This window comes from Calonectris borealis, chromosome 2 (assembly GCF_964195595.1).
Source record: "Calonectris borealis chromosome 2, bCalBor7.hap1.2, whole genome shotgun sequence".
Taxonomy (NCBI): Eukaryota; Metazoa; Chordata; class Aves; order Procellariiformes; family Procellariidae; genus Calonectris; species Calonectris borealis.
In genome coordinates this window covers 166,448,752-166,462,863 of record NC_134313.1, presented here as the reverse complement: position 1 = coordinate 166,462,863, position 14,112 = coordinate 166,448,752, and the positions used below count along the sequence as shown (strand labels likewise).

General features: G+C 41.3%; 1 protein-coding gene across 1 annotated transcript in view; it reads left to right on the top strand.

The window, feature by feature from the left end:
• Positions 1–14,112, top strand: part of CRHR2 (corticotropin releasing hormone receptor 2) — a 117,690-nt gene that overhangs the window by 40,551 nt on the left and 63,027 nt on the right. The window contains exons 3-4 of the mRNA XM_075144284.1: positions 2,552–2,637; positions 9,003–9,109. Of these exons, the coding sequence (XP_075000385.1) occupies positions 2,552–2,637; positions 9,003–9,109 (193 nt within the window). The remainder of the gene's footprint in view (positions 1–2,551; positions 2,638–9,002; positions 9,110–14,112) is intronic.

Sequence of the window (14,112 nt, the reverse complement as noted above, 5' to 3'; positions counted from 1 at the left end):
TGGCATTTGTTACACTCAATCTTGCTTTGCTGGTCATGATCTGTTCTCTAATAATTCTTTTGGACAAGAAACATGAGACACACATTTATCCTTGTGAAAAGAAGGTTTTAATGAGCAGGGAAGATGTAGTGCAGGAGACAGAGGCATCGTGGCCTGCTAAGGTAGAATACATGGTTTGTGATGGTTCACAGTTCGGCCACGGTCATTTTCAGGAAGTCGTGTACACGGGTTTTGCTTCTGTTTCTGTACCTGTAAAATGGAAACAACAATGAGAAGAGCAGAGGAAGAAGCTAGTGCGGATGGGGAGAGCACTCCTAATATTTGCTTTCTTTTTCAACTAAGACAAATCTTTGAAGGGAGCCTTGGGGTCAAAGAGGCCTTCTTTCCCTAGTTTTGACATGCCCCCTCTCTTTCACCCAACTTCAAGCTATTCTTGTTTTCTGTCAATTTCTCATATCGATAAGTCAGAAAAAGAAGAGTGGTTTTCCTTTTGCATGGATAAATAAGTCCTTGATTCAAATGCACCTTTCCCTCTCAGGTACTTATGTAGACCCAGTTGGACGTTCTAAGAGTCTCATAGTGTTGATCATGTTTGTGGTCTCCACACCCAAGCTGGAAAGATATGGTGAGGGAAAGGAAGAGTCGGAATGAATAAAACAAGGATTTCTTATGAGCACTATCCTGGAAGTGGGATTCAATATCCAACTAAGCACCAAAACTTCCCACGCAGTGTCTGGAGAGTCAGATGTTTGCTACAGAGACTCAAAATCAGCAACCATTCTGCACAGAGAGCTTCAGCACTGGCAAAAAGGAGGGGCCAAATACAAGGGCTTTCAGGGATGTAACCACCTGAATCTCACTCAGACCTGGTCTCAGAGGAAGGGGGTAGAAGATGCCCTGAGACATATTTAGCTTGGGTTGTTGAATAATAATAAACAGAGCAGTGAGGAAAGAAGTCTAATCGCCTGTTTACCCTTCAGGGGAAAATTGCACAAAAAAATTGCACAGAAAATGGCAGTTTATACCCGATTCTCCAGTAAGAAAGAGAGGGAAGTATGTGAATTTGCCTGTAAACTAGTGACAGAAATGGAAACTGAGGTCCATAACCTTTAGCATAGGTTTCTGTAGTTGACCCAAATGTTAATAGTCATTTTATTTTATTTTATTTGGCCTTGTCATTTCAAGAAGAAACAGTGAAAAAGTGCAAATAGACAATAGCAGTATGAAATTCAGTGATCTGTATGGATATGGTGTAATCTGAAGCATCTAGGTGAACTGTTCCTTGTTGATTTCCATGTGGACTTTCCTTCTTTGTAGGAAAAAAGCACCTTTTCAAAAGTCTACCTTTTTCAACGGCTGTTGTCAACAGCACTTTTAGAAATGTTCAATCTGATGCTTTTATTTGACATCTTATTTTCCTGATGGCTGGGTGCTGAACTAGCACTGAATGACCATGGCAAAGGCCCAAGAAGAAATTGGGTAAAAGGCAGCAAGAACATCATGAAGAGTTCATTAGGAAGTTGTTTATGTGTATCCTTTGGGGATCTTTCTGAATTTCCTGTTTTATTTTAATTCTCTTGTTTCTAAGACACAGTTCAAAATAAGCATGGAAAAAACCTATTGCTTGGGATTGGATGTGCTTTTGATGGGTGGAGGAAGGTAGTTTGTGCAGCAAAACTGTGTAGTTTTCTTTGAGTTCCTTGTGATTAAGAGAAGTGCTGGCCAGAAATTGAACTCCCCTCCTCGCCCCCAATATTACTTCACACGGTTCCCAGAGCTCCTCAGGGTGACGTTGCAATTGGACATGAAATCTCTCTGCTTCAGTAAAGTAATTAGTGATTTTCACTCGCATTCTGGGAGATCTTGGAAAAAGATCTGAAGTAGTTTCATTTTCACAGAGGATGGGTGAACACATCCTCTAACCTAGGTGTATGGATTTCTGAAATCTGTTCAGAGACATTCTTGTGTGGCATCCCCAGCCTGCCTGCCCCAGGGTTGGGAGATGTGGTTTTCTTGCTCCTTTTTCAGGTTCTTTGCAGAAGTTTTACCAATACTGTTGTTGCATAGGAAGACTCTAGAAAATCAGTATCTCCAGGAATGTTGCTTCTAGTTTACAGTGGGATAAATGGGAGGGGACTAGAGCAATAACTTTACCATACACATACCATTCTCCTAGATAGAGCACTAAAGACCTAAACTTTTCTGCCCATTTCTGAATACATCATTTAATTGCTTTTTAAAAGACTATACTAACATTAAGCTTTTTCTTGCAAGGCTCTTCTCGTACTTTTGCTGTCTTCTGAACCCATGTGCTGCAAGAAAACATTATCAATAATTATCTTTAAATATTTGTTGTCTATAGATGTGTTTATGTCCTTTATTTCTCCTCTTCCCTTCTCACCAGGCTGTTCTAGTCCTCATGGAGGTGGGATAAGTTGATTTGCCTTGTGAATAATCTCTTCTGTAACCTTTTCTTAAATCTGTGAAATTGTTAGGCTGTTTAAGGTCCAGCACAGAGTATTCATCTCTCTTTTATTTTGGTCCGTACCAGGAAATGCCTACAGAGAATGCCTGGGCAATGGGACATGGGCTTCCAAGATAAACTACTCTCAGTGCGAGCCTATTCTGGATGACAAGGTCTGTATTTTTCCCTTCATTCTTCTCAATGACATTTTTCAGCATACATGAATGCAAAGCTAAGCTTAAGGTTAACATACTAATTTGGGACTTCTGAGATGGATTCCATTTCTGTCTCTGTAACAAATCCTCTCTGTGAATTCAGGCAAATCACTTATCCTCTCTCCATATCCCCTACTCACATGGTTTTTAAAAAAGGATGCTTTATTACACTCTGTCCCTGATGATGTATGTTTATACAGATCCTTCTTAGCTTAGTTCAGAGCCTACGGCTGCTACAGTAAATGTTAGTAATAATAACAATAAGATCAAAAGCTTCTTTGGCACTGAAAAATAAGCTTTCACCAGCTGATTCAACCCTGTACCTGTCAGTTCTGAGGTCTCATCAACAACTGGCCTTTCGGGATCTCAATGTCATTTTTCCTTCAGCAAATAGTACAGGGACAGCAGCAGAAAAATACATATAAAGCAGACTTGGGTCCCAGCTGTCTTTAAAAGATTGAGCCAGTCTTGCATTATATAGGAGTTTACAGAATGAAATTAGCATATAGGGATAAGCTCCTTCAGAAAGGCTGCAAGCAATTATGCAAAGTCCTTTTCTTGTCAAATATCTCAGCTTTTCTTGGAGGTATCATAGACATTCACCCTCACACAGTTTAAACTTTCAAGCCTTTCATGCCATGTTCTCTTCCTCTTCCTCCTGTTTTGAGTGCTATGATGGGACACAAGCACACAAAGGCTTTGTGCTGTCTCTCTGACAGGGGTGACTTTCCCCTCTAAGAATCAGGGTGGAGCCCAGCAGGTCAGGGCTGTTTATGTTTTGGGGTTCATTCCCCTCATTCTGTCATTAGAGTTGTGCCATGCCAGTTGTAAAAGAGATGTGGAAGACAAGATCTCACCTGCTGAGGGCTGCTTGCAGAGCTAATCCGGATTTAGTACTCGGGAACTATCTGGGCTAGTGCTGTACCCAGAACAGTCATGATGTGCTTTGGCTGTGGCCCAGCATCCATCCTGTAAGATCCATGTTGTTGCTGAATGTGGGCTTTGACAAGTGAATCAGAAAACAGGTAACTACGCACCAGCTGCTGAGGAGTGCCTGCTCTTACTCACTGGCTAGGTAATTTGGTGGTAGCCCACCGCCTTCCCCCACCTCCATTTGCTAAAGGCTTCTAGAAAGCAAGAAAAAATGTTCCAGTACATGACTGCCTTCCAGAGGGACTGATACACGTTCAGGGTGGTCCAGCATAGTGGAGAGGCTCCCATAGCAATTTAAGCTGATCTAAGGACAACACCAGTGCAGCCCCTCCTTACGTTTCTTTCCCACTTAAAATGAGAAACTAACTTTTTGCTAGGTCATTTTTTCGGATGAATCGGTTCCCTAAACCATCTTCTTGCATTACTGCAGGAGTGCTGGGGCCAGCACAAGCAAGGGGAGTGAAAGCCTGGCTGGTGTTGAGGGGAACAGCAGACCGTGGTAGCAGACCATCTCTGACTGAAATGGATTTGCACTTCTGTGGAACCACCCTCTTAAAAATGAGCAAGAGGGGGTGTGTGTAGCAGCCAGTGCTGATTTAGAGAATGGGGAACAGAGCTGGGTGAAGACTGAAAATCTTTGATGTGTTTAGCTGGTATGGGAAACCTGAGCTGATAGTAGCACTCTGCTGTACCAACTCAGGAAAATGCTGCTGTATTTTAATGACACTCTTTATGTGTTTGTCTGCATGACTTGAACAGTTGCTATCTCTGCACAAATACAGAGGAGTTTTATTTGAAGACACTGGAGAAGTGTTGTGACTAGAGGGCAGGATTATTTCCTTTACTCTGTTTTTGCTTTTAAAAACTTTGCAGCTATGGTGATAGCTTAAAAAATTCTTAAATAGCATGTTCCTTAAACAGATGAAAGTGCAAATGTTCCCCCACCATTGTTTGCAAAAGCTTAAAAACTCATTTATTAGTTCTTTAAAGATTTGTGACAAGCTTTGCAAATATTAATATTTGTGAATATTTTTGAAATCTTTACATAATGCTCAGTGTTACAGATGGATACTTGGGTTGCTTTGTGATCTCAAAAAAAAAAAAAAAAGAAAAATCCCCATGGATTTCCGTAATCCTCCATTTTGATTAAAGGTAAGATGCAAGCACACATGTGAGTCTATTGTTATTTATTGACTGATCCTAGCAGATGCTAAGCATCAGCCAGGCGGTACGCCCTGTGTTTCGTGTTTATTTTTAATACAGAAAACAACACTACTTTCAAGAAAACAACACTACTTTAGCCAGAGTGCTAAAAGATTACATGGTTTGACTTCAAATGCAGTGATTGACATATGGGACAAGAACAGGATTTTTCAAAATCAACCCCATGTCCAGTGCTACATGCTTTATGACAGAGTGTTGTTAATGTAGCAAGGGAAATTTTGGATTTTTTCGGCTGTAGGTCAATCTTAGGAGGCATAAGCTCCTGCAACACACATTCACTGGATTACGTTAATACATCATTGCTTTACTTATGGTCAAGACCTGTGGCAGTAGCTGATAAAACTGTGCTCTGGGACTGCTTTGCTCCTAGATTCCCACTTTGTCTGGGATCTAGTTGCCTGCATGTAGTTACGCAATGTAGTTTAAAATGTCCCAGGGTTCTCCGTGCATCTGGCAGGTGTGACACAGGCCTTCTGGAATACCCGTGTCCTGCAGCAGCAGCAATTGGAGGTCAGTCACCAGGACCAAGTAGGAAGCACAGAGCCTCCTGCGTGCACCTCGAGGGGCACTAGATGCCTCTGAGTGCGTAACTGCTTCAGATATTGGTTCAGATTTTGGATAGATACCCAAATGTAGTTGTCCTAGCGTCAGACTGAATCCCATCCTCTGAACAATCAGTTAGCTCCTTCTCCAGGCACAGGAGTCAGGTACAGAAATCATTTTGATCCAACTGGCTGTTTGATGGCATAATGTGTGACAAATGGAAAGCTTCTACTCAGCCCGCAAGCTCCTGTGTCAAAGGGACCTTTGCTGCATCTGGCACAAATCTGTGCTCTTGTTAGAAGACAAATGAGAGTCTCAGGCAGCAAAAAATACATCTTAGCCTCCAAAAAGAGCTATAAATTAGGAACTTTGGTCTTGTCTATGTGGCCTATGGCAGCTGGATGTGAATTTGGTTCTGCTAATATTTTGAGGTGGCTTCAAGCTGTGTAGCTGAGTTAGCACCATGCTGGGCTTCAGTTAATGTATCCTGCTTAGGAGCACAGTCACATTAGCCACAGCTATCCAGCTTCCAGCTGGCTCAGAACAGGAAAGCAGTGAACTCAGAGGCATCTTGGATGACAAAGATATTTCCCAGTTGCTTCTGAAAGTCTTTGGAGAGGAGATACAGTGTCTTTAAACTCTACTGTTGATGAGATCATCCTGGCAACAGGAAGAAACCTAAAGTGACTGAACTGGGAATGGAGTGCAGAGCCTCGCAGGAAGACGTGCTGTAAACACTGGCAGGACCTGTCAGGAAGTTCTGTTAGAGGGAGAAAGATCCTTGTCATCTGGAGAGCGAAGAGTGCTGTCATTAGGCGGTTATTAGTTCAAATCATTAGCTGATTTGGTTTGGACAGGTTAGCAGTCACGTCCTAGCTAAAGCAAAGGAAAAAGTCCTCTAGACAGAATGACTCCATCATTAGCCTGAAATCTGGCTGCAGGGAGCCCAGTGTGCCTTAGATTTGCAAAGCTGGTGCAAGGAGAGACATAAAGCTGTGCTTCCTCGGTTTACCTGGTAGAAGGTGGCTGGAAGATGACTCTTCACTGTCTGATGTAACAGGCTTGTCATGCATAAGGTACGGCATGGAAGAGGACTCCAGTGATGTGACCTGCTGTGGTCTGGAGAGCAAGGCTAACAGAGTTAGACCAACAGACCGTCTCTTTTTCTATCTCCTTTCTAATGTAATGACCCTCCTCCTAAGCCTGAATAGGATTTAAATCTGCATTTTAGTGGAGTGAAACGTTGTCCTGGAAGCCGAGGAATATTGGGTAACAGTAGAAGGTTGTTACCATTTTAAATGTATCAGTCTTCAAGAGGGTGAGACAGAAAAGAGTTATGCAAGTATTTTACATGAACGGAGCTTTGGCCAACACATGACTGATTCTGGGCACGTGTTTTTCAGCCCTGAAGGTGTTGTCTCCAATTCTACCAGAGATGCAGATTGCATGTAGGCTGGTGGAAAGTGATCTTGCCACCCTGTCAGCTTAGTTTTTCATAGGCACCAAGGCAGTTCTTGTTTCTGTGATATTTGAATTTGCCTTCAGGAAACCTTGTTAGTGTCAGCAAGAGAAAAAATAAAAGTCGTGCCTGTTTTTCCTTCAACATCAGTGCGTCAAAGAGGACCTTAACTATGTTTTTTTCCGATTAATTTTCTCGTGTTTTGAGCCATACCTTCTTAAAACTTGAGTGAAGTTGAAATAGTGGTTAGGAGTCAAAGGAGGGAGCTGAAGGGTCAGATTCAAAGAGCAGGATCCTTGGTCTGGGAAAAACATTGTCATCTCCTAGAAGATTTCTAGCACTACATGAGCAGTTCTGGACGATGCTCTTAGTCATATGGTTTAGTTTTAGGTAGTCCTGCGAGAAGCAGGGAGTTGGACTCAATGATCCTTATGGGTCCCTTCCAACTTGAGATATTCTATGATTCTATGATTCCATGAATTAAGTGGGAAAGTAAATAAGCAAGGCAGTTTGCCAGGGCACTCGCTGAACTGTACAACATTGCATTTCAGGTAGGCACGTCAGTTCAAGTGTGTTTTCCTCCCCTTTAGGTGTCCCCGTGACTTAAGGATAAATAAAGCTCAGTGTGGAATTCAGATCTTGTGGTTTTTTGTTTTTCTTCCTCAAGGCTATTCAGAAAATGGGCCTGTGCACAGGGAAGTTTATTTTAGGGGATTTTATAACAGACTTAAAAATACCTTGCATGGTTGAGTTCTGTCCAGAAACAGCACATTACTCCATGGGCTGAAGATATAGGCAGATTTCATCCTGAAAATGATTCCAAGGGGGCATGCTCTCTCTGTGGCAAAGTGCTGAAAGATGCTATCTTCACAGAACAATGGAACAGATTAACTACAGCTGCTGGTTGTAATTTCATCCAAACATTCACTGACAAATTCCTTTGACTGGAATAAAATGTTAAGGGAAATTATTAGAAAAAATGAAACAAAGGAAGTTCAACCAGAATTAGAAAACTGATGCCATTTGTAGGATTTTACTTCAATTTTTTTATCACAAGGGAGGAATTTTAGGTGGTTAGTTTTCAAAGGTCTCGGTCTTCTGGAGGAGGACAACATCCCAAAGTCATCAGAAAGATCTGCTTAACCTGAAAAGAAACAAACACCAAAGCTGATAAATAAATAAATCTCATTTTTCAGGGGGTTTTATTCTTTAAGTAGCAAACCTCTGTCAATTTTTAACCAGCTTCAGTATTTATCTGAATAGTGTTTTTCTACTTCTTCCTATCCATCAGGCAAAGAGAGGAGATGTTTCTCTTTCTCTGAAGCCAGCAGCAGCCCACCAATAAAGAATGTTCCAGTTATTTCAAGGTCAAAATTTGGTCACATCACTAAATTCACTGATTTAGGTGGGAGCACTTTTGTACTTAATTTTTTGTTTACAGGATCAAGAACCTACCAATAATCTCAGCATACTAGGAAATAGACACTAATACATTAGGTTACGCCACATACTTGGGTCGCTGCTAAAAACAACAGGATCTCTGGTTCGTCAGGCTCTCTCAAACCTGAAAGAGCATTTTCCAGCTCTTTCAGTCTGCATTGGTTCTGCCCTCAGTTTGAAAGATAAGCATCGTAGCTTGCAAGGAATGTACCTCAGAGAAAAATCTGCCTGTATGGAAAGGGCTTATTATTTACTCTTACTGACAACTGATTCATTTTTGTATGAAAACCAAACCATTTGAGTAGGAAAGTAGCATAACCTGGCTCATTAAGACCATGAAGTTCCCTAACAAAATAATGTTTTATAACTTTTGAAACTGTGAGAAGTTGTGTCTTTGGTAGCTTTGTCACCCTAAAACGACAAAGTTTTAAAATAGCATAATAATGAAAATAAGAAATCCCGAGGAAATTACAGAAAAAAAGCGGAAAACCTTTGCTGAGATTTGTAAGAAACTATGGAAATATCCCAAATGGAAATGAAACCAAGCCTGTACTTCTGTGCCTGGGCAGCATGTTTGGCTTATACATAGGCATCAGCCCTGGGCCTATTATATCATTTTGAAGTCGACAAAAGTAATTACTGTTTCCTAAACTGATTAACTGTTCCTTAATGTCAGTGCTTAGAGAGTCATGCTGATTTAATCGTGTTATCTCTTTACCTCCAGAGGAAGTATGCGCTCCATTACAAGATTGCTCTCATCATAAACTACCTGGGGCACTGTATATCAGTAGGGGCCCTTATAGTTGCCTTTATGCTTTTCTTGTGCTTGAGGTGAGTAATCTGTTTGCATGCTTCTAACTTGGTTGGGTGTGTGACACTTACCGGGTTACTCAAGCCCACTAATAACACTGTCCAGGTTGTGTATGTCTTGAAAAATGGTCATGGCTTTTACACTCCCAAGCATGTACATGGTTTTATTGACTGATGTATTAAATGAGCTGTAATGGTGGCTTCCGAGTGTAGGACCTAAAGCCTATTTGTATTCAGGAAGAGAACTGTGCATGGCTTATTGATGCAGAAAAAAATTCAGTGAACACAGAGTACTTCATTAAGGGAAGCTGGGATTTGACTGTGTCAAGTTGCAAGTTTTGGGGGCAAGTTTTCTTTTTTATAAGGCAGTGCATGATAACATAAGGCATTTTGCATTCCCTGACAGATAATGCCCAGATCTAGACCAAAGGAGATGGAATGAAATCTTTCCATTTTGCTTTGGGTTAATTTCAATTTTTCTTCCGTTAAAGAACTTAGAAGTTTTCTTAAATAACAAGAGGAACATCTTTAGAGGAGCTTTATCCCCACCAGTGCTCATGAAATGGTGAACACGAATCAATGAAATGGCGAAGAAAGACTTCCCTTCCCTGGTTCAGTGGTACAGAAGGTCAAATGGATATGTCACTGAAGGAAAGTCTGTGAAGAAGAGTTAGGGCTACAGGGAGAAGAGAAAGGGCAGGAGGAAAGGAAACTTAGTGGAAAGTAATAGGTAGATGTGCATCAGCCATCACATGTATTGTATGTACGCAGCCTGAGTTACAGGAATATATTTTAATAGGAGTGGCCTGGTTGGATATTTCTGTATTATTTGTTGGATTACCTGACTGGTATTTCTCTACTATTTGTGCTGTCTTGTCTAGGAGCGTGCAACCTGAACTTAGAACCAACTGCACTAAGTGCTGTGCAATGATAATCCTTGAGAAAAATCTTATGCTAGTAGCAGAGGAGAAACAGGTGGAGGACTCCCCCACTGGATTACAACATGAGGACTGGCAGTGACCTAAGTGAAAGAATTACTGCTTTCCTAGAGTGGAGCATCCCTACAAAGTCTTATGCTAAGTCTTCCTCTTGAGCATTCCTAACAAGAGGGTCTTTCATATTAACAGCAGGAATCTTCTTTCACCCCAGCATCTAGAAACAGAATAATCTATGCTAATGGGAAGGAAAAAAAGCTTAAAACATTCAATGGGAATATTTATGGTGCATCAGTTTAAACTTCCATTTCAACCTTTTTACTGTGCGTATAATGCTAATTCCCATAGTGTTGGAGACCTGAATTAATTTACAATGCGAATTATTCATTGTAACTATATTCCCTGCTTCGATGCTGAATCTTTTATAATGCTTGAGTAAATAACACAAAAACAATTAGATAATATGGTAGGAATGTATCCAGCTTCTAAAACAGAAGATCTCTTTTAAATTGTTCTTCTGGTATTTAAACTTTGACTTTAAGATTTAAATTTTGCAGTCAACTTCAGCATTAAAAATGACTGCAGCAATTAAGTACTTCCCTGTACATGCCGTGAATTAAGATAGTCCATCTTTTCAAATTCCCACTGTATCATGCAAAAAAAATCTAGTGTCCAGCCAGCGTTAACCAGCATGAGGCTATCTCAGTGTCTGTAGAGTTACACCTGGTTTCAAAAATTCTAAAGATGCTCCAGTGAAGGCAGTCCAGATTCATATTGCATTACACATTTTCCCTACACAAATTCTAGGTTATGCACATCATCATCATACTTAACCTCTTCAAGAGAAATCAGTTTTGATAATTGAGTCCTATTATTTGGGACTTTTTTTCCTGTTTTAGTTTGGATGGAAGAAGGCATCTACTAATTGGGTGAAATGAGAGAATTTAGATAATTCCTGGCTAAAAAAACAATAGAAGACCCTGAAGGCTAGGTCTGATAGTCCCACATCTTGGCCCAGAGGAGAAATCTATCAGTTCCTTATTCCTTCCCCACTCCACCCATCTACCTCACTCATGAGTGCCTGCTGAGAGTGAAGGTAGAGGAGACCTCTGGGAAGGCTCAAGTTCTGTGACTGCTCCATATTTTTATGCTTCTCACCCATCACCCTCTTGATTTTCCTTTGTTCTGACAGTGCAGATGGAGTCCCAAAGGCAGTCCTGTCTGAAGGAAGAGACTGGAGCACACCTGCTGTGTTGGAACATAACTGCTAGGAAGGCTGTGGGATCTCTCATACTGGAGATTTTAAGAGCAGGTTAAATATCTGGTTGGCATGGCAAAGAGTATTGCTTTGATGATCAACTAGTGAGATGGGTGTTCTGCTTTTGGAGATGAGCTTCACCATTACTGTTGCTGTCCCAACCCAGGTAGCTGCTGCATTGATGGGAAGCTTAGTCCTCAGTTGTGCTGAAGTGGGAAGGGGAAAGAACTGGATCTAGTCCCTATTCTTCCAAATTTATCTTATGTCATCTTGTCCCCAGTTCCTGTCTTTCTCAGTTCCTTATGCAACCCTCTGTCCTCCATTCACAACCCACCCTCCATGCCAGTAGCAATGTTCTACTGTCCTAAACTCTAAGGAACCATACACCAAAAGATATTTTGAGGGTCAGAAAGCTCAGATGTAGCAGCAAGTAATGAAATCATCTGCCATCTGTGTTTGTGTTGCCAAGAGATCCCAACACAACTGAGAAGGGAGTAGAACTCAGCCAGGAACTCCCTTTTACTGCGAAAACCTATTCCAGCCTTGTTTTCTCCAGTTCTGTCACATACGAACCAGTCCTTCTTTCTTGGCTGTGCAATGAAAAATAAGTCAGTAAACATTTCATTTAGCACCTAAATAGTGAAAAGTGAAGCCCAACTTATGGGAGAGGACTTGATATTTGTTGGCATGCTGACTGAATGGGAATGAGTCATTGAGATAGCTCCTAAAGATCTAAGTCAAGGATGGTTCCTCAAGGTCTAAATGTAGGTGGTCTTAAAAGCGAGCCATGCTGTCTTTACAACGCAAAACAAAACAAGCACACAAAAAGAAATATGCTGAGAAGGAAAAATGAGGAATTTGTGCATAAACCAAATGTGCTATGGAGCTGCATTCATCTCCAGTGCAGGCTCTAGAGAGATGTGCTCAGGGCACTTCACAGGGCACTGTTAGATGTGCTACTGCTGTGAATCTCATAGTCTGTGTGTTCGCATTAATAATAAAGGTTGATCCATCCCTCAGGTGCACACAGGCAGTTCCCACGGCTCTGTGGGATGATATGGCTCTCATCGTCCCATGTAATCACATTCTCACACTAGTAAAGCAGAAATTTTCCATGGGAGGAATCCTGCTATCAGTAATACCAATCAAGCTGAAGAAAAAAAAAAATCAAAAGGATTAAAGCACTTTTTCTTTTGTTCTTTTGAATCATATTTTTCCTTTACTGTTGCTGATGATGCAGAAACCCAAATTGCTTTGTCCTGGCTTTTTCCTTCTTAGTGTGCTGTTATACCAGCCTCTGAGGTGGAACAAGAGTCCTTTGTAAAACTCCTGACTTGTTATTAAACAATGTGCTGGCAATGGCCAGCAGTGACCTGACTAGATTCAATCAGAAGATGTTTTATTTGTGCAGTAGTGACCAAAGAAGAAGTATGGGAAGACAGGTATTTGTTCTGGGAAACATCTAAGTCCCTGATGAGTTTTGAATCCAATAAAGAAGGATGGTGCTGAAGGGAAGATAGGCTGAAGATTAAAAATGACATGTCTTTCTGCACAGATTGCTGGATAAGGACAGCTGTAAAAAAACCAAATCCACAAACATTGGCATAACATCTGTTGTCACTTGTATAGTGGTAATGAAAGCAAGTTGAGGTTTTGAGGGAACCTTTGCTTTCCTGTTGCCCCTAAATTTACCTCTTTTTGTATCCCCTTTAAAACACCTGATTTTTTTTTTCTCATAGGTCTGAAGCAGTGTCCCCTTTCTTTCTCGTGATTGCAGCCAGATTTCCTGAATCTCACATATTTTTTCTCCCAAAAGACTGAAACATTTTTTTCTTGAAACAACATAGTCACTTTTTTTTTTCTTTTTTTCTTCCCCCCCGCCCCCAACCATCTCCCGGGGTTTAGGAGAGAAAGATCTACTTTCCTTTATCCTCCCCTGTTCCAAGCTCCTTTGAACTGCCTCTGGATCTTCAGTCTGGCATGTAGTTGGTGAGACTGCTGCTGCAGGCCTCTGTTAGTAAGAATGGAAGAGTTTGATTAAATGATTTGTAGACACCTGTAAGAAGAAATGTAGAGCATCCATACAGAGCAGGTTTCATAGAGCAAAGTGGTCTGACACCTATCAGAGCCTAGATACTGAGGATATATCAAGTGGGTAGGTGATTGCACAGTTAGTACTGGTTTGCACTAAAAGTCATGCGGTCTCTGATGTGATTGGAGCAGAGCAGACTCCAGATCTAAGGCACAGTCCTCCCAGACATACCTTTCTGTCGTGGAGCAAAGGGAGAAAGAGCAAGTCCCAGGACAGGGCATCAACTGACTGAATTCATGAGTTCATGTCAGTGCTCCATTTTCCCCTTCATCTCCCGGCTTTCCACCTAGCCTACTTAAGTCTATTCCATCTGCCACTTAGAATAGCAGAGCCTTAAATAATGATTCAGCACATGGCCTTTTTTAAACTTCATCATAAATACCAGTAACTGCAGACCATGTGTTTGGTGGATGCAATGGCTGTAGATTTGGAGACAGCACTCTGTCCCATAGTAAAGTAACAGTAATAGTCCATAGTAAGGTTCTCAAAGCAAGGCAGGAATGAAGACGATGGAGCTCTGTAGATAAGCACATACGCAATGAGATGGTCGTCGTTGAATACAAAACATCTGAAGTGCCTGTACTGCCTGAAATCACGTGAAGTGTCTCTTCTCATGAACTCAGATAAAGGACAGAAACACATTTCCTATTGATTAACCTTAGGGCAATGTCTTTGCTTCCCACTGCCTTTACTCACCCCCCTCTCACCTCCTATCTGTATGACTTGTTCTTTTAGACTC